Source organism: Berghia stephanieae, chromosome 5 (assembly GCF_034508935.2).
Source record: "Berghia stephanieae isolate SIO BIC M18660-M18661 chromosome 5, UCSD_Bste_1.3, whole genome shotgun sequence".
NCBI classification, from domain to species: Eukaryota; Metazoa; Mollusca; class Gastropoda; order Nudibranchia; family Aeolidiidae; genus Berghia; species Berghia stephanieae.
In genome coordinates, this window is record NC_088364.1 from 48,485,617 (window position 1) to 48,507,586 (window position 21,970).

At 36.7% G+C, this 21,970-nt stretch overlaps 1 protein-coding gene across 5 annotated transcripts in view; it reads left to right on the forward strand.

Annotated features, from left to right (window-relative positions):
- The window catches only part of LOC144973081 (advillin-like), a 101,902-nt gene that overhangs the window by 42,040 nt on the left and 37,892 nt on the right, over positions 1-21,970 (forward strand). For all 5 annotated transcript variants that reach the window (XM_078915088.1, XM_078915091.1, XM_078915087.1 and 2 more), the window contains exons 19-22: positions 12,839-12,922; positions 15,287-15,348; positions 17,273-17,375; positions 18,851-18,943. In XM_078915088.1, the coding sequence (XP_078771214.1) occupies positions 12,839-12,922; positions 15,287-15,348; positions 17,273-17,375; positions 18,851-18,943 (342 nt within the window). The remainder of the gene's footprint in view (positions 1-12,838; positions 12,923-15,286; positions 15,349-17,272; positions 17,376-18,850; positions 18,944-21,970) is intronic.

Here is a 21,970-nt window from a genome sequence, read left to right on the forward strand (position 1 = left end):
CGTTCTACATGTTACGTGTTGCTATTGGCCAGGGACCCATTGTAAAGCGCTTTGAGCACGTTTAGTGGTTATTGCGCTATATAAAAGCTCAAGGTTTTTTGTTTGTTTGTTTTTTTGTTTTTTTTTTGTTTTTTGTTTGCTGGAATATTGTGGTCTCTTCTTACGTGTCCAAAGTCTCCAACATGTTTTTAATATTTATTGGATTGACAGTGGCGTTTTGTTCAATGTTATAGAGTGATTTGTTATGTAATTTTTGTAGAACAGTGAATGTTAAGCATGATTCTTAGTTGTTTTCCATGTGATGTTTCGAGTTTTTCTTCTTCGTTCCGAGTAATAGGCCATGTTACTAGTTGTAAATAAGGACATATTCAACAATTGACTTATAGAGCTTGATGTTTGTTTGGGATTTTTTTCGTTTGTTTGTCTTGGTTCTCTTTTCTATTTTGATTTTGTCCTTTCTTATTCATAATTGTTCTAATTTGTTAAGGGCAATTGTAGAAAGTTGCTTTCTCCTCCGAATATCTTCCTTATCTCCAAGTAGTGATCCCACTTTTTTCGTCTTTTGCTTGCTATTTTCTTCCTTTGAAAAACTCTTTGTTTTCCCGGGGTTGGCAAAGAGATTGTGGTTTCCAAGTGTAAGTCTTACCGCGTCGATGTCAATTTTGTTGATGTCGTCCGTGTGAGCCAATCTCTGATGGATGTTTATTTTCAAATATGGTTTGTTCTATAGATAGATCGTTGCTTTCTTACATCTCTTAGTTCGCTTTCCATTTAAACACCGAACAAAATCGGGCGCAAATTATCTCTTTGAGGTTTGATGATGTTGCTAAGGAATGGCCCTCTCTCTACCTGTCAAACGTCTCAAGTTGATTTACAATATGACAAAACTATTTGGCAGGTTGAGTTTCGGTTATTGATTAATTGTTTTCTATTTGATGTTTCTAGTTTTTCTTCTCCGTTCCGAGTAATAGGCCATGTTACTAGTAGGAAATGAGTATATATTCAACAAATTACTTGATGTTTGTTTGGGTTTTTTTTTTGTTTGTTTGGGTATTTAAAGCCAAAAAATAGAGGTGCCTAAATTAGTCAATAAAATGGAGAGAAAGGTAAAGGGAGTTAATGTGACTCATAAATAAAGGAACAACACAATAAATTTGTGTTGTTCTCTTATTTATGAGTCGCATTTACTCCCTTTATCTTTCTCACCAGGTATTTATAAAGTAAAGATTTTATGGCCAAATCAAACAGAAACGTATTTGTCAGAATGCCGTAGAATGCAGTTGGTCAATTTGAAATTCTATTATTAAGTCGACTTTTTAATGCCTTAATAATCCAGATCTCCAGTCCAGAACCTAATACTATAACCAGACTAAAACAGAACGCTATCATATCCTCCACAAAGTAAATAGATAATGAATAAAAGATAAATAGATAAACTTCCCTTTATTCATCCCATAGGGAAAATGTGTCTTTATGGTCTATTCCAAGGGAAGACTAGAATAACCCAGGCGTCAGCCGCGATGCAGCACCGTTAACTGACCTAGGGCGAGGTGACTTGCTCAATGCCACACAACACAGCGGGTATTTGAACTGTGTACCTTTCGGGTATGACGCAAAGACCGTACCACTGAGCCACGCGACTAAGGTTAGAAATCAAGAACTTGACTCCCTAGTGCAAGACATAGACCAGGCAAGTAATGGCAGTGAATGTTGAAAGCAACGAAACTGCTCAATAGAAAGTTGTTCGAAAACCCAGAGGCTCCAGATGAAGAGGGCAAAATAATCACTCGATCAAAAGATTTTAAAAAAATCATTTATTTAAAAAATGATAATAATTCAGGGATGAATTAAGAAGCGACAGTGTTGGCTTCACAAGCAACGTATTAAAGAGAAATCAACTAACACCAATAACTAAAGATGTACGATCAAGATTAAATTGAAATAATTTAACATTGCAGAGCACTAGCTACAGAGGGCATTGCTGGGTAATTAATAATAATAATAATAATAATAATAATAATAATAATAATAATAATAATAATAATAATAATAATAATAATAATAATAATAAAATAATAATAATAATAATAATAATAATAATAATAATAATAAAATAATAATAATAATAATAATAATAATAATATAATAATAATAATAATAATAATAATAATAATAATAATAATAATAATAATAATAATAATAATAATAATAATAATAATAATAATAATAATAATAATGATAATATAATAATAATAATGACAACAACAGCAATAATAATAATAAGAAGAAGAAGAATACTAATAATAAAAATAATGATAATAATAATAATAATAATAATAATAATAATAATAATAATAATAATAATAATAATAATAATAATAATAATAATAGAAATAATAATAATAATAATAATAAAATAATAATAATAATAATAATAATAATAATAATAATAATAATAATAATAATATGATATGATGATGATGATGATGATGATGATGATGATGATGATGATGATGATGATAAAAATAATAAGAAGAAAAGAATAAGAAAAAGAAGAATGATAATAATGATAATAATGATGATAATGATAATAATCATAATACAGTGCACTCTAGATACGTCGACGTTGCCTAAGTCGATTTTTTTTCTGGATCCCTCCCCCTTCTTCCTATATAACATTAGTAAAAAAAAACTCCACATAAGTCGATGTCGCTTAAGTCGATGTTCTTATCACTCATGACTACTATAAAATCACAAATAAACAAGTATTTCCATTGGTTAAAAAAGCTACCAGTAAGAATTTTCAGTGGTTAAGAATATCCGTGAACGATTGGCGCACATCGATGTGATGTAGGTGCTTTGCCTGACGTCCTTGTTCAATGTACATAAGCAGTATTGAATAACTTTAATTTCTCCATCTCGAATTTTACATTTGTCGCAACTTCAAGTTCAAGATTTTTTTTTGGGTTCTAATCCCAGGCCATCCTATGTAACGGCCCTCTTAATTAGTATCAATTTTATCAAGAATTCAAGTCAAGTCTACAACTACAATGGCACACCTATCGCGGAAAAGGAAGATTCGATGCATTTGGAAAGTCTGGCATGCGACAGAAAATCATCGCATAGGAAATTGGCATACCGGCTATTTCTGTCTCGACGATTTATAAGAAGCATGACCTTGACCTAGAGGCTCCTACCCTTCCGCTTTTCGCGGAATAATTTCATTTAATACATTCAAGGCAAAAATTCCGCTTTTCACCTTTCCGATCGAGGAAAATAAAAAAAAAACTCTAGTGAAAAAAAAAGTGAGCTATGGTTTATTTCGTCAGCATCTCCTATGGTCAATCAACACACATTTTGAGTGTCTGATTAGTCCCTTCAAAGTGTGTGCTGCTGATGTCGGATATTATATGTTTGGGAGGGGGTTGACCGAAGTATTATTATTATTATGGTGACTCCAATTTGTAAGGTCAATGACCTTGGTAATATTATTGTTGGCTTCATTCCGTAATAATATTATTGAGTACGGTCAGCTTCTTTCCCTATTTAATTTTAGCCCTGTGTAAGTGTGTGTTGTGTGTGTGTGTGTGGTGTGTGTGTGTGTGCCGGCACGCGCGTTTGTTTAGGTGGGGTGGGGGGGGGGGAGGGTCCTGACAAGGTTAAATCCATCCATTCAATGCTTTGCTCTCAGACGGCCAGGACATGTATGTTCTCTATTATTATTTGACCCCATTCTTAGTCTTTACACAATCTGTACATTTTTACACATTTTATATTTTTAATCATTTGAGTACTTTTGGATTGTCTATTACATTTGCTGTTGCAAAACATGTCATAGTCAATAACAGTAAGTTGATTCCGCTTTTTTATCTCAAATTCCGATTTTTATGTATTCTGATTCCTCAATGGGCTATAGGGCTATTGGGGGTAGGAGCCTCTGATGACCACTACAGAGACCGCGCGACATGAAGGGCCATACGTATTCTAGATTGGTTTGCCTTGTTCACATGCGTTTTTGTTCATTTGGTTACACTCCGGTTAAGTTGATTTTCGGATAAGTCGATTTTTTTCTCGGTTCCCCTGGGCATCGTCTTATCCGGAGTCCACTGTAATAATAATAATAATAATAATAATAATAATAATAATAATAATAATAATAATAATAATAATAATAATAATAATAATAATAATAATAATAATGATGATGATAATGATGATGATGATAATGATAACAATGGTAATAGGACATTTTCCAAATCATTTAACGCTCAATGCTCTTTACCACCCGAACAAATACGCACGCATACACACACACAATCACACACACACACACATACATAGACACACATACACATATGCTTACAGACATAATAGAGTGTAAACACATAGTTATAAACATAATATAACATTTCTGAGATTAAAAATGGGATAAAGTGGAAAGGAAATAATATATTATGATCAAATACAAAAACAACAGTCGCTAATTCGAATGACCCAGGCCGTGTTTTAGTCCATACGGGGTCGAAGTGTTGTGTTGAAATGATATTATATCAATTTGCTTAATCCTATTACATTTTAGGTGTCTGTCTACATTTTACATAACAATGTGAAATTGAATGTAAGCTTCAATTTAATATACAAAAAGAGATTATATGAAAGTTTCGGGTTTCCCCTTTATCAACAAAACAGGATGAATGAAACACTACAGATAAATGAGATAATGTGATATTTGAATCAAATTGAATAACATAGGAATTGTTTCGTTGGGTGTTCTTCTCAATTAGATAAGGTAATTAATGTTTTTAAGACCTGCTTTTCATATCATAAAGAAAGATGAGATCAGTGGATTGTTTTTGTAGCAATAGGATTCAATAATCTGACGTCACGTCCGCCCAGCAACGATCATCTTGGTTCTAATAAAGGAAATCGGTACTCTTTATTTTTCATGCTGGCGAGAACTTTTTCATATGTCAAGTGATCAGAATGTATAAAAGTCAAAACGTGATCAGATGTCTAATGTTTTACTCCTCTGGATACACTTTATGCTCGTCGGAGAAGTATTTCATTAGGGCGTCCGTCATTGTTCCGATAGTTTAGAACCAGTCCCTAAGTTACTATGCGTCATTACGAGGGAAGTGACGACACGACTGTTGAACTCAATTATGATTTGGACAAGTGTTTTTGGGGGTTTTTTTGCAGATCTGACAACCATGCGCAATTATTTTCAAAAAAATAAATTACAATGAAATGAAATAGAATTTCATTTATTCAAACCAAAGGGAAGTTTTTCTCCAAGGTCAGAGACAATTTCAAACACATAATCAAATATCCTAAGCGTCAGCTGCAGTGCAGCGCCACAAAATTAGCAATAAGGGTTCAGTTTCTTTCTCAATGAAAATAAAACAGATGTCGAAAGCATGGGATTAATTTTGCACTGTTATAGATGACAACGTTTTGTTTTTATTTGAACGTATTTTCATTACAACAATGAGAACATGACAATTTTTTTTTTGTCAGTCTGCAAATAACAGAACACGTCCGGTATGAAGCGTTCGGCCAAATTGTCCGTTTAAAACAAATATTTTGGCCCCATGCGGTTAGCCCTGTTCCCTACTGCAAAATACCGCAGAGTTCAAATCATATTAATCAAGAATAATAACATAATAATTGCAGCATTTCCCTTACCGAACTTACGTGTCTCTATTTGGATTTATTTTCGTTCCAAAATAATCAAAATCACTCTTAAGGCCATAAGTAGGTGCCACAGGTTGACACAGCATAAGGGGCATTTAAGTCTGACTTTGACCGCACTCTGGGGGTCCCGATAGCTTAGCAGGCTTCACACACAAAGGGACCGTGATCGATCCCGGGTGCAGTCGAGATATTTTTCTGACCCCCCTGTCTAACCAGAAGTGTATGGGTAACTGAGTCTGTTAGATTTGGCGGAAAGTACTTTGCGATAGACTAGCGCAACTGCTATTGTCCGTTTCACGCTATAGAAACCGGGACAAACTCCGGCTCCATGGGCCGAATGGCTCTGAAGGACTACTTTTTACCACACTCCGGGAGAACAGTAAATTAGAACAATATTAGGTAGCTGTAAGGATCACGGGCATCTCGAACAACAACGAGAACAAACAAAAAGAAAAGAAGGCGTAAGTGCAACATCCATTAAACGTGCTCAAAGTGATCTACATTAGGTCCACTTCCAGGATGGAAATGTTTTAAAGGATGTAATGAAGACTTTAAATAAATAATGTGCAATATTTTGTATGTCATGCTTTAGACGGATGTATCAGTTGCTTTTTGATTCCATCATAACCCAATCAGAAGCTTCTATGTTTAAGGGGTTAGAATCTACAAAATTACTCTTTTGAATGCATTCACACAGTCCACTGATTTTATTCATTTGTACAAGCGTAGCCTTACCTTCGATAGCAGATAAACAAAATATGCTACACTTTAGGGCAGACGGAGATTTTAGGATTGTGCATCTAAAGGAGTCCATTGTGGATCTCCATCCGTCAAGGGAGGAAAGAGTGTCGGATTTTTCTCTTCTAACGTAACTATCACTAACGAGTATTTCAACCTCACAAAGGCACAGTTTTTTTATATCTGCGTGCTTCCAAAAATACAAATACCTTCCAGTAATACTGGAAGCACACTGAATAAGTTTTGGTGAATCTGATGGAAACAATCCTTCCTGAGTGTAACATAGATCACCAGGCAATTTATCCAACTTGTCTAACTGTGGTTCTTTAACAGGGTTGTTTTCAGACACGTAGATATAGAAGTCTCGTAGATGTTGTCCTCCTACTCTGTTCGTGATTCTGACTTTTTGTATTGGGTACGATGCTAGTAAATCGACAGCCCACCAGTTTTTCTCTACAGATTTTGTGTGGGAACAGGACCCTTGAAAGTAATCATTGTTTCTGTTTCCATCTACAGCAAGGTCTGAAACTGAACAAAAAGTTTATTTGACAAATTACAAAGTTATGATATGTAAAACAATATTTGTCAGGGGATTATACTATTTGTCTTGCATGAAAAAGCATCTGTTTGAAATAAGTCTGTTTCTCAAGCGGTGATTAAATAGCTTGGTCATGTTGAAAGCCGTCAGAGAGTAAATTGGGCGCGCATGCACTGAACTGAACTTGCGTTGAATTGGGTCATCATAACTTAATACATCATATGATAAATGAAACACAGACTTCAGTCTTTCAGAAAACACCTTAAAAGCTGCCACACACGTACCAACATATTAGTCTAGTTGCCAAATCATGAATTTAACCAAAACCCAAAAAAGCGTCAGCCAATTTTTTAAAAAATATTTCATCAAAGTTGAACATCTCTAGAATATCTGAATTGTGGTCCTTGAGCATATTGAGCATGTTGAGAAATTACGAAACAAAGGTCATGAAAAGAACATGGAAGCTGCGCGGCAACACAGCCACATTTTGATGATCCACACTGTATTTCAAGAGAACATCCGCATTGAATAGTTTCTATCAACTCGGGTGGTATACTTGATGTATTGTTTGGCATTGTGATTGTATAAAAATGCAATTAATGGGGTATTATAAGTATCGGCCTGAAAAAATAATTAAATCAAAATAGATCTTTCAACAACATTGTTTCGATTAGGTGAAAGTGAAGCTGTACATAAAATTTAAATACCGTCGATTTTCTTACAGGTTCAAACCTGATACATTTTTTTCAAACGTTACTTAGAATCAAAAGTCTCTCGGGTCTTTTAATATAGCGGCCGTTTGGGGAATTGAGACTGTCGTTTGATCTGACGGCGGGTAGAGTGAGAAGTTACTGTATTTTGGTGTGGTTTGGAGTTGGATATGATTATCATATCAAATTATTTTAAAACTGAGCTTTATATAGAGCAATATCCACTAAATGTGTTCAAAGCGCTTTAAAAGGGGTCCTTGGTCAACAGCAACATTTAACATGTAAGACGGAACATGACGCCTGTTAGGCAATATTACAATTTTTCGGACAAAGACAACGCTGTTAACGGCCAGATACTCATTTTACACCTGAGTACGGTGAGAGAATGTGAGTAAAGCGCCTTTTCCAAGGACTCAACTATGCGCCGAGCGCGATGCTCGAACCCAGGACCTTCCGATCCGAAAGCGAGTGTCATACCACTAGACCATATAACCGCATGTAGATCTATAGCTATTTGTGTACATAATCCGTCTGTTGATTCAATAGGCGATTCAATATCATTGTTATGTTTGTCAATTGTCAACCAAATTACTTATCTGGCTTTTCGTCGAAAAGACGATCGAATGGTTATCAACATTCATTGAATATTTTGTAATAGTCCTCCAGAGCCATTAGGCACATTAACCCGAAGTTTATCCCGGTTTCTAAAGCGTTAAACGGACAATAGCAATTGCTTGCTATCCTTTGTATAGGACACTTGTCTATCACAAAGTACTTTCTACCAGCTAAACAGACCAAGCTACCCAATCACTGCTGGGTAAACAGGGGTGGGGTCAGAAAAGAAATTACTGCACCCAGAACTGATCTCGGTACCTTTGCACTTGAAGTGAGTGCTCTACCAACTGAACTATCGGGACCCTTTTGAATTGTTGTACTTTCCATTAACAATTTCACCGATTTCATGGCGTCCTGGATAAAACTATATACCTTGGATTTCATAGATATGTCCATTCGTCGAAACGTGTGTGGCCGTAGCCATCTTAAAGTTATAGATAATGTGCACTTGGCTAAAAAGTTCACAACATTGCCATTCGGAAGTATAACTGACCAACACACAAAATTGTGTGTAACCTTAAACGTTTATAGTCAGGTTAATACAGTTTAGTGAGAATTACTTATAAACGCGGATGGCAAAAAAAAACAATAACAAAGACCTGAGTGACGTAATCTCCGAACTATCTATAGATAGAATGCACTTGGCTAAGAAGCTCATAACATTGCCATCCGGAAGTATAACGGACCAATACACAAAACTGTGTGTATCCATGTACGTTTATAGTCTGGTTAATACCGTTCAGTGAGCATTACTCATAAACGCGGATGGCAAAAAACAATAACAAAGACCTGAGTGACGTCATCTTCGAACTATCTATCGCCTTTCACCGTAGCCATCATGACGAAGGCCACGCTTACACTGACCAAAAAATGACGTAAAAATGCCAGTCTTTTGCCACAAAAGAAAACAAATCGTGAGTTGTATTCAATAGTTCAACCAATGAAATAACTTGATTCCTTGAGCTCTACTACAGACAACTCACTAGACGCTACACAAACCTTTTTAAAAAAATGACTTCAAACTGCCAGTCCAGAGGGTTCTAGTGTCAGGCTATATGTTAACGATGGTATTGAATCAGTCAATTGTCTTTAGCTTGAAAAAGTTATTAATCTTAGTCAAGAAGAATGCTCTATGTGTGTGTATTATATTCCGTTTGTCAACGGTTAAAAAAATAGAGCATTTATATAGCCAATATCCAGTAAACGTGCTCAAAGCGCTTTACAAGGGGTCCCTGGTCAACAGCAACACTTAACATGTAGACGTGACATGACCTCTGTTAGGCGATATTACAATTTTTTCGGACAGACACAACGCTTTTAACGACCAGGTACTCATTTTGCACCCGAGTACGGTGAGAGAAAGTGAGAAAAGAGCCGTTTCCAAGGGCTCAACTATGCGATGCGCCGAGAGCGAGGCTCGAACCCTGGACCTTCCGATCCAAAAGCGATGAGTGTCGTACCACTAGACCACATAGCCGTTTAGAGGGCTGATGATTATTAATACATGATTGAACTGTTGCATACCAGCCTTGCTGAAATCACTATTTTGGCGCGTTGGTTTACGGAGTGCCACATTGATATATTCCGAATATCCTAGGGTAATCCAAATCACAGAAAAGGCAAATAGATTGGAAAGCCTCATGCTTGAAATAGAAGCTGTTTTAAGTCAGAATTGATAACCTACATTTATAAAATAGTAAAATGATTGAAAGGCATAAAAAAGCATATCTTTAAAATTTTGGCCAGAAAAATTGTCCTTCAAATATCAATCGATTGAAATTACCTTCTTCTTGTCAAAACTTTAAAACCTGGGACTTGAAGGAAGACTTTAAGGAAGCCCTGGGTTTTATTTAGAGTTTTTGAGAAAAGGAGTGTCATTTTAATTGATCTATAGTTTTAAAGACGAGTTTTCCGACCAAAATATTTTTAATGTGTTGCTGTTTTTATTTCTTTAGAGTACAACAGAACACGTTACTATGAGACGTAGTCTATTGACAAAATGTCACATTCGGTCGTCAAAGTTTTACTATGTAAAACCACTGATTTAAACAATCTCCAACTTATCCAAAATTCTTAAATCGAATTTTCAATTTATAATATTATTAATTATCTTTTTTTTTTTGAAAGTCTCAAATTTATGATTTTTGAGCAGTCGGGCTCCATTTTAATCGATTGGTGTATAAAGTTACAATTATAGATTGTCATTTATTTAAATTTATGACAAAATAATTTCTTCATTTTTTAATTCAACATTGCAGTGATAATTTTAAAATACTAATTTATTATCCGTAAATACTGAAAAATGTTTGTATTTGAAATTGTTCTTATACACGTTCTTTGTTTTTGCTTGGGAGCCACAAATCTTATCCAATCACGAATGGTTGGAAACCAAGCTATTTCTATTGCTGTGGCAAGCTTGGTTAGATCTGAATGGTTTGCAGTGTTGCCAGGTACCTTTGCAAAAATCCCGCCAACTTTATGCCAGAATTCCGCCAAAATCCGCCAACTTTATCCTACTTCACCTATGACATTTGCCTAAAATCCGCCCAAAAAATCGCCCACTTATAATAAAAACGAGTGTATTGTCTCAGAATAAAAATTATTTTACTAAACGCCACTCACCATGAAGATTCGGAGTTTCGATTTTGTTTGAGCGGGAGTTAGACTGTCCAATATTGTTTTCACCTTCTCTAAATCTGAATTAGGTTGTGTAATATAGATCTAGGCCAACAGTACACTCACAATAGGTGCTCCTAAAAGTCACTTTGGGGGGGGGGGGGGGAAGAGAATAAATAATTAGACTTGATTCCTATACTTTTACTTTTATAAAGGGTATACAAATCATCAAAAATCCGCAACCTTCCCCCCCCCCCCCCTCCCGCCACGCAATGATAAAAATCCGCCAACCTGGCAACACTCTTGGCTTGCTTCCTCAAACTCAACTCAGTTGCAACGGAAATCGTAATTGTTTGTCAAGGAGAACAATAATAAATGATGGATGTAAAGATAACAATTGTATCTAATTAGTTCGTGTTCGAATAAGTTTGTTTTGTTACCAGCGTCGGCGAAAAAAATAACCTGGAGCGTTGAAAAAGTTAAACGTTTTTGTCAATAGTGTGCAGTTCAGTGAAATGTGACTCCACGATATGTTCTGTACTTCCGGAGCGGTATCGATTCGATTCTCCGGTGTTCTGGAGCAGGTCACAGCTCACAGACGAGAGTGACCGTGGTTCAGCTCTCCATAGCTCTCACTGTTTCGTCGGTCCAGTCTTTCTTATGTTTTGTAACATTCGTGTAGATACGTGCGTGCGTGTCCCGAACGAACTGGCGCCTGTTCACACTGCATATCATACTTGTGTAATCGCGTGTTTTGCCAACGCGGATGTCAAGACTTAAGTCACAGTTTTGATGTGGTCAAGAGGAACAAGAGAAGTGAAAGGAGATTTTGGATCCATCCAGTTTTGACAGAAAGACGTTTATATGGCGAATTTCACCATCTTCTAGCCAGGACTTTGTGTGATGAAGATTAAATGCATTGAAGATATTCGAAAAAGACTAGATACATTTAGAAACCTCTCGAATTTGCTCACATCACGAATATACAAACAAAGCACACATTTCATGTTTAATTCTTGCCCTATATCTTTCCACGCTTGGTTTAAGAACCGTCACTCTCTCTCTCTCTCTCTCTCTCTCTCTCTCTCTCTCTCTCTCTCTCTCTCTCTCTCTCTCTCTCTCTCTCTCTCTCCAGTACGTCTCAATATTTTCCTCATCATCCAACAGTAATAGGTAATTCATTTGATTCTTGTTTATCTACAGTAATGATTATGGTTTTGTTCATTAGTTGTTCATTACTCGTAATCATGTTATGTGTTCTGAATTGGCAGACTGACTTAAATAAACTTTGAATTGAATTGAATTTTAAACTGTCTAATATGCAATGCATTTTTATGTATAACTTGTTTGTTGTTGGGAACAGCGTGGCTCAGCGGTATGGTCTTTTATTCGTACCCTAAAGGTACCGAGTTCGACTACCTGCCTCGTTGCGTGGATTTGAGCAAGTTATCTCGCCCTAATTTATTTTGCGGCGCTGCACTGCAGCTTACGCCTGGGTTATTCCAGTCTTCCCTTGGGATAGACCCTAGAGACAAATTTCCCCTTGGGGAATTTTAAATATTTTATTTATTTATTTATTTATTGTTGTTATCTTGTGCGGTTATGTGGTCTAGTGGTATGACACTCGCTTTCGGATCGGAAGGTCCTGGGTTCGAGCCTCGCGCTCGGCGCATAGTTGGGTCCTTGGAAAAGGCTCTTTACTCACATTCTCTCACCGTACTCAGGTGTAAAATGAGTACCTGGCCGCTAACAGCGTTGTCTTTGTCCGAAAAATTGTAATATCGCCTAACAGGCGTCATGTCCTGTCCTACATGTTAAATGTTGCTGTTGACCAGGGACCCCTTGTAAAGCGCTTTGAGCACATTAGTGAATATTGCGTTATATAAAGCTCAATTATTTTTTATTTATTTTTTTTAATCTTTACCAGGTGTTACCCCGTGCTTCTTCATTGAATTCCAATGATGTCTTTATCATCGACACAGACAAACAGTTAATTGTATGGAACGGAAAGGTTAGTATAGAATGAATGAAGATGACGTCACTCTGCTCTATGCTATTATTTATTTTTTAGACCGCCAGTTGGATGATCAATTCTAGCTATATTCAATAGCTATATAAGGTTAAGGCTACACATAGTTCTGTGTGTAATGGCGATAATGCATTTGTTTTCCCCGACAATGCTGTAATCGGCCAGGTACACATTTTACACACAACTACGGTGAGAAAATGTGTGTGAAGAGCCTTTTTCAAGGACTCAACCATGCACCGCTCAGAGCGGGACATGAATCCAGGACCTTCCGGTCCGAAGACAAGTGTCATATCACTAGACCAATTATAGACACGGAACAACGTTTTCTACTCTATTGATAGGATGCTGACCTATCGCAGAGAACTTGAAAACTTGAGCTTTTTTATACTAAATGTGCTCAAAACGCTTTACATGGGTGTCCCAAGGTAACACCAACAATTAAAATACAGGACAAGACATCGGACCTAAAGGCGTTAAAACAGATGTTTTCGATAAAGACAAAGCTGTTGTTCTCGGACATTTTACACTTGAGTACAGTGAGAGAATGTGAGAATATACCCGTTGCCAAGGACTCTTTGCGCTACCCAGGACAAGATTTAAACAAGAGACCTACAAGTCCGAAGGCGAGTTTCTTACCACACGAACTATCATGGATTCAGCTTTCTAAATGCAGTTGGTTTAGAATAAAAATATTTTTGGCGTAATCGAACCATTTCCTTTAAAACGAGAATCAATTGCTCTACATAGTACGTTTGTAAATCTCAGATTAGTTTTCCTCAAGATCCTTTTCAAGGGAGGTAAGTCTAGATATATACTTTCATTTGATGAAAATGACTTATTATCTTCCATGGTTGGTTAGGTCGTGTTATGTAGAAAATAAAATTTTGCAAATATTTTTTATTGAAAAAAAAACGGGCTTATTTTTACTGTTGTTGGTTTGATTTTTGTTTTTGTTTGTTTTGTTTGTTTTTATTTTATTTTTTTTTTTGGGGGGGGGTTGGTTTGTTTGTTTGATATTTTTTGTGTGGTGGGGGGGGGGGGGGGGGGGGTCGGGAGGAGTGTGTGTGTGGGGGGGGGGGGGGGGGGGGGGAATTAAAAGCTACCCTCTTCCTTGAGACTTTTGGGTTGTTAAACTTTATACCTTCAAATGCTTTAGTTTTATTACACGGTCTAAGTATGAGTTTTGTGGTCGTGTGGTGTTATACTTGGTTTCTGAGCCATAAAGGTCCAGTTCGTATCAATCTACAAATATTATGTGTAATGGCTCTCTACATTCTGTCACTATGATCTGGTGTAAAATGAGTACCTAAGGGGTTGCAACGCCTGAGTACAATAATAAAAGAACAGCGATGGAGACTATTTGGTCACATCTTACGTCGAGAAGATAATATCCCAGCCCAAACTGCAATGACAAAATATTTCCTTCATGGCAATAAAGATGTAGGGAGACCACCAACATCAATAGTAACTACCCTGAACTAGGATCTCTCTACATATCAGAAATTTATGGATTCAGATGAGGCCGAATTAATCCCCGAACTAAGAAATGCTGCAGTGCCCTCCGTACTAAAGTCACAACAAGATCTTGACAGCCTCAAAACTCTGGCCCATGACCGTGACCAATGAAAACAATTAACAACACATGGATGGAGAGAGCAGCTATGCTTATCGACCATGACTGAATTACACAATTCTCAGCAAGCGTCATTCGGACTGCGAAGCTCAATACTACTACTAATGGGTTGCAAATTAAGAAGGCGTAAATTTCTCGACTTTATCCTGGATCAACTTTGGTCAATTCGCGTGAGAAGCGAATGCTCTACCAACTGAGTTATCGGTACCAACAAAAATTACCGGCTTCGTCTTGTCAAATCAATCAAACGTGGGACTGAGTGTTTTTGACAAGATGAGGGTCAATTTAATCGATCGATATTTTAAGGTCTAGTTTTCTAGACAAAATTTATTTAATGTGGTCTGTTTTAGTTTTGTTATTTAAAATTTTTGTTGTTTTTGTTTTTGTTTTTGTTTTTGTTTTTTTTTTTGTTTTTTTGGTTGGTTTTTTTTTTTTGGTTGGGGGGGGGGGGGGTGTTGTTGTCTTGTCTGTTTTTGTTTGTTTTGGGGGGGGGGGGGGGTTGTGTTGTTTTTTTTTTGTTTTTTTTTTTTTGGTTCCTTTTTTTTTGGTTGTTTTTTTTTTACCTTTGGTTTTTTTTTTTTTGCGGGGGGGGGGGGGGGGGGGGTTATTTTCAGAATACAGCAGTTGAACTCCAAGAATTGGGTCACAAATGTCCTCTTTCAAAATATAACGATGTTTTGTTTTTGTTTTTGTTACTATCTACATTTTTGTAGGGTGCCAGTGAGGAGGAAAAAGATGTGGCCATGAATTTGCTCAGCTATCTCTCTCCAGACAGGTAATTTTTATTTAGGGACAATATTGTAAAACAAATTTTAAGAAATAAAATTCTTTTTATTCATCCCCAAGGGAAGACTGGAATAACCCAGGCGTCAGCCGCAGTGTAGCGCCGCAAAGTGAGCTAGGGCGAGGTGACTTTCTGAAGGCCACACAACGCGGCTGGTTATCGAACTCGGTACCTTTTCGGTACGAAGCAAAGACCGTACCGCTGATCACGCTGCCCCCTAATAATGTCTGAATGTGCGGCTATGTGGTTTGACACCCGCTTTCGGATCGGAACGTCCTATGTTCGAGCCTCGCTCGGCGCATAGTGGAGTCCTTGGAAAAGGCTCTTTACTCACATTCTCTCACCGTACTCCGGTGTAAAAAATGTCCGAAAAAAACGTAAAATCGCCAATTCGGCGCCATGTAACGTCCTTCATGTTAAGTGTTGCTGTTGGCCAGGGACCCCATGTAAAGCTCTTTGAGTGTACACTTCCCTGAGTCCATGGTTCACTCCCCACTGCTGCCCACTTACCATACCTTTGGTTGGTTTCGTCGGGTTTTGCCATGTTTTGTAAAGATATCCGGGTGGTGGATGTTGTGAGCATTTTGCCTCAGCGCATAGCATCAATAAACAATCGGCTTTCCGGCTTTCCTGTCGTTTCTGGTCATTTCCGCTCGTTTTCTACTGGTATCCATATTCCCACGTTCATTTCCCTCTGCTATCCTCCTCCCATAGTCCCAGATTCACTCCCCACTGTTGCCAATTTTCCATAACCGTCGTCCACTTGTTTCCGGTCATTTCCGGTGGTACGTAGCACCCATTTACAGTGCACAGCTTCTAGCAGAAATGAATGGACATCGCCTCTTAAACTGCAAAAGGCTAAACTTTCCTATTTCTTATCATTTCAAAAATTAAAATTTACTTTCTACACCTGCTTCACTCGGGCCTATCACCAGAATGTAAGGTTCGGTCAAAACTTGAAACCTCGTGGTATCACCAACTTCTTTAATTAAAACTCTATCTACTAGTTCATGAAAAGCCATATTTATGAATACCATTGTACTTGGAGGTCCATATACAATTTATCTCTAAATATCCCTCCCTATCGCCATATTTTAGTATTTTCTTATTTTGTGAGCCTTATCTAAGAGGGGAAAGGAAAGAAGGAGTGCGATGAAAAGACAAAGAGTGAGGAAACATTGAAGCATAAAAAGGAAAACAAGAAATCTTCAACAAAAAGCTGTGATATCTCCTCTATCTATGGGGTATATTTACTACTTTGTATCTTTTCGGCTCTTTTAGGCACTTTAATATTCATCAAAATGCATAAAATCGTTTAATCGTTTTCTGGGAGTTCGATGGCATAATTCACACAGAGTGTTTACCAAGCAAAGGATGTCAACATCGATTCAGTTCGTTACTTCGTGACATTGAAAAATCTTAATACGCATATAACAAGGGTTATGCCCTACAACGCATTCATTCTTCATGACAACACGCGCCCACACTCTAGCGTAAAAATCCAAAACGCACTTGAAAGATTGTTTTAACGAAGGTTTGCCACAGCCCCCTCTTAGCCCCGATCCCGATCTTGCTCCTAGTGACTTTTTATATGTGCAAGACTTAAAGAATATCTCAGAAGAAACCATTAAGCCAGTGATGGTAAAATCCGATCAGCAGTTGTTTCTTGACTCAGGGCAAAGTCCTCGTGTTTCTTCGCGACGGGGACAACCACCTAAGCATTGGCGCTTGTGCATAAATGTGACTTGGGATTTCTTTTCAATATTATTTTTAAATGAATAAATTATTATGAAGCAGAGATCCTTAACTTTCATTTGATATATGGTATGTGGTATGCTATTTATTGTGCAGAAATTACAAAAGGAGGCAAAATTTATTAAACAAACTCAAACTTTACATTTATTTGTCATTATAGGCATGGCGCAGAAGTACTTGAAGTCAATGAAGGGTCTGAATCAGAGGAACTCTGGATAATTCTGGGAGGGAAAGAGCCGTATGCGACAGGTGTCAGATTAGAGGTAAGCAATTCGATTTTTAACTTAATTTTTGCAATACACATCCCGCTAAAACAAAATAGATTTTCATAAAATAAATGACTAATCCGCCACCTCCAACGTCTGACTCTGATGCTATGGTGGTAGCGGCTTAATCATCACCTTAAGAAATCTGGAGAAGAACTGCAAAGGGAAGAACTGAAAGCCCAGAATCTCAGTCTAGAAAACGCACTCCATGCAGCGAAAGACTGAGGCGTTGCGATTTCTTGCTGTTGCTGTTATATCAAGCAGGATCAGAGAGGATTGAGTGAGCCTTGACATCATGAGGCTGAAAAGTGGTTGATGATATTGTGCCAGAAAAATAATCTGAGAGGTTAGAGTTACTGCCTGCTCTCACAAAACCATTTCATATATTTGTCCAAAAAAGTGCCGATTTTGAATCCCTCGTTGTGGTGTGTAGGCTCAAGTCAGTCATTTTGCACTAGTTGACATTTGCGGCATGCACTGCGGTTGACGTCAAATAAAAGGGGGGGGGGGGGTGAATGAAGTGAATTCAGTTTTATTTTTTCTAAGCCTGTTATCATTTTGCGATCCAAAACTGGTTAATATCAAAATAAAATTGATAGAACAAATGATAGACATCAAAAGTCCGTTAAATTCTAACTTTGATAACAATATACAATTCTTACATTCTTGCTTTCTGGAATTCCGGTCATTTTCACAATCGCTGCACGGACCCGTGGGTGCGTGTTGGGAACAAAGTCCGAATTCCATAACTCACAAATTCAAAAAATCTTTTATTCTACTCCAAGCTATTTTTACTTCATCAACTATGACTATGAATTTTTTAAAAATTCAAAATACTTAAATGGCATTTTTTTAAAAAATTCTAATTTTTGTGAAATTTAACGTGTAATAATCTGACGTCACAAAGTATTTTCGTAAACTTGATATCATGACGCGTTACTATTTCTGGAGAGTGGTAAAATAATGTCTGTTAATGAACTGGTTATGTCGGGATGAATAAGACCAGGAAAAACGCACTTAAATTAAAATGATACGAAATATGAAACTTGGAGTATTTTACAATCTATGAAATTGAGAATGAAAACGACAAGAAATATGAACCTTGGAGTCTTTTACAATGTATGAAATTGAGAATGAAAACGACGAGAAATATGAACCTTGGAGTCTTTTACAATGTATGAAATTGAGAATGAAAACGACAAGAAATATGAACCTTGGAGTCTTTTACAATGTATGAAATTGAGAATGAAAACGACGAGAAATATGAACCTTGGAGTCTTTTACAATGTATGAAATTCTGTTTAACCATCACCATAATGTATAAAAATTAACATCAAGTTTTATAGTTGTGTCAATAAAACCAGTTTCCAGCACTTAGTTCAACTCGACATAACATTGTTTTGAGACGGTTGGTCATAAATAGATATCAAAAATAAGTCGAGTTCACAGTTTGTTAACAATTGTTGTTCCAGAACAATGCCTGCGACATCCCGCCCAGACTGTTCCAGTGTTCAAATGCTTCGGGAAGATTCAATGTAGAGGAGGTTGTAGACTTTGGACAGGTGGTAGGTGGTTTGCTTTATTTGGTTCCAGTTATAATCACTACAGCAACATCAGTAATCATTAATATATATATATTTATGATCTTTATGATGATACTGGTAATGATATTGATGAAAATGATGATGATGATGAATATGGTGATGATGATGATGATGAGGAGGAGGAGGAGGAGGAGGAGGAGGATTATGATGATGATGATGATGATGATGATGATGATGATGATGATGATGATGAGGAGGAGGAGGAGGAGGAGGAGGAGAATGATGATGATGATGAATATGATGATGATGATGATGATGAGGAGGAGGAGGAGGAGGAGGAGGATTATGATGATGATGATGATGATGATGATGATGATGAGGAGGAGGAGGAGGAGGAGGAGGAGAATGATGATGATGATGATGATGATGATGATGATGATGATGATGATGATGATGATGATAATAATAATAATAATAGTAGTAATAATAATAATAATAATAATAATAATAATAATAATAATAATAATAATAATAATGATAATAATGAGGAGGAGGAGGAGGAGGAAGAGATGTTGTCGTTGTTTTTGTTTGTCCTGGAAAAATACCATTTTGTTTCGCCTGTTTGTGCACTCCTGACTTGCTGGAATCCAAAGCTGAAAGACAAACATTGAGTCGAGTTTATTTCTTTATGAATTGATGGCAATTTCCCTCACAAATTATTATTTTTGTTTTTCTTCTGTTTTGTTTTTTTTGTTTTGTTTTGTTTTGTTTGTTTTTTTTTTGTTTGTTTTGTTTGTGTGTGTGTGTGTTTTTTCCTTTTTAATAAGCCTGTCAACCTCCTGCCCATTGCTCTAATTTTCTGTAAACTCCGACTAATCTTTTGCATGGGACAGCGTGGTTCAGCGGTATGGTCTTTGCTTCGTACGAAAAAGGTACCAAGTTCGACTATCCGCCGCACCGTGTTTTCTTGATTCGTCACATCGCCCTAGCTCACCTTGCGACTAACGCCCTCGGCCAGAATTTTGATCTTGTTTTGACTTTAGTACGGATGACACTATTTCTTAGTTCTTCAGGGATTAATTCGGCCTCATCTAAATCCAGAAACTTCTGATATGTAGAGAGATCCTGGTACAGGATAGTTACCATTGATGTTGGTGGTCTCCCTACATATTTGTTGCCATGAAGGAAATATTCTGTCATTGCAGTTTGGGCTGGGATGTTATCTTCTTGATGTAAGATGTAACCGAATAGCCTCCATTGCTGTTATTTTATTATTGTACTCAGGCGTTGGACCCGGGTTTTTTCCATAGAGATCAGTATTTGTAATTGTCTCTGGCCAATAGATTCCGATTACTCGACGTAAATGTTTGCGGTGGTGTGAATCGAGTTCTTTTTTTTTTGTGAGGCCCCAGGTTCAACAATTGTATGTCAATATCTGAATATATCTGAATCTGTATTCGTTTATTCTCACTGATTGTTATTTCTATTCCATAAATTTTGAAGTTGGTTGAATGCATTGGTGGCCAGTTGCTTTCGTTTTCTGATGTGTTCATTTTTATTGATCAAATTGCCTAGTTTACGTACTTTTCCATTCATTTAAATTTCTGTTAATTTTTGTACATTCTGTTTTGGATTGATTCCATTTTTAGATTCCATGCTTCTAGGGTAGTTGATATTATTGGCGTGTATATTTTCGCTTGATGTTCTGATTCAAAGATTAGGTCTGTATTATCTGCGTATTAATGAGTGATCTTCTTTATTGGTGGTAATTTTGGTCTTAGATCTTTCATGGCCGATTCGGGGGATATCGTGAATAGAATTGGACTCAATCTGTTTCCTTGAGGGGATCCGATTGAGGTTGACATTGTTGTTAATTCTCTGCTTGATTCAAATTGTATTGTAGTATTTGATAATAGGAATCTTATGAGCATCACGTGATCTTTGTCCAAGAATGAGTCAAAGATTGATAACAACTTGATTCTGCATATGGTGTCGAAAGCTCATATCGATTCCAAGTATGGTAAATTCTTCCTTATATATTTCTCAGCCATCGATGGGCCCATACTATGTCCGCAGCGCTTCTATCTCATCTAAATCCGCTTTAAGATTGTGAAAGATTTTCCCCTCCCTTTTCTCTAATTGTGTTCCGTGTGATTGTGCTTAAAACTTTTATTAGCGTGGATAATGAAACGATTGGTCGCAAATTATCTAAAGGGCCTTTCTTTTTATTTGGTTTGTTTAGCAGAATGAGTTTTTCATTTCAAAGGTTGAGAACTTATTTTGTCTTAAATATCTTATTATACATATCATATCAGCTAGTATTTTCTTGCCTTCGTCGTCAAGACATCTTAGTTCTTCTGCTCTAACACCATCTAGATCTGTTGTTATTGAGCTTTTGTATGGCTTCACTTATTTCTTGGGGTGTTTTTGACGTTTCAAGCTCTGGATTGGTCGAATCGAATGGTTCCACTTCTTGAATAACCTTGTATTTCTCAGTGTAGTACACGCTTATAGTGTTTATCATTTCTTTATCAATACATAAGGCTTATTACATTTATCTTTGATTATAAGTCTATAATGTGTTTTCTGTCGTTTGATTGTATTCACCGCTTTGAACATTTTCATACTGTCACTTGTATTATTTATTTCTGTCACAATCTCATCTTATACATGTATATATATATATATATATATATATATATATATATATATATATATATATATATATATATGTATATTTATTATATTATAATATATATATATATATATTGGTGTGTGTGTGTGTGTGTTTGTGTGTGTGTGTGTTTGTGTGTGTGTGAGTGTGTGTATGTTTTTTGCTGTCAGGTTCATGCGATGTTAGCGAACTGTGCTCTAATGAGGAAAAGTTACTAAATAAAGGGCCAGTGGTTTGTAAAAGCAAATGCCAGGCATTCAACTTTCTCGGTTAATTACTGTATCTCATTCTCCTGTTTCTCCTTCAAAGGTTTTAAGACCTTCGTCACGGGCACTAAGTACAGATACTACAACGGATACAGTTTTCGGTGCATT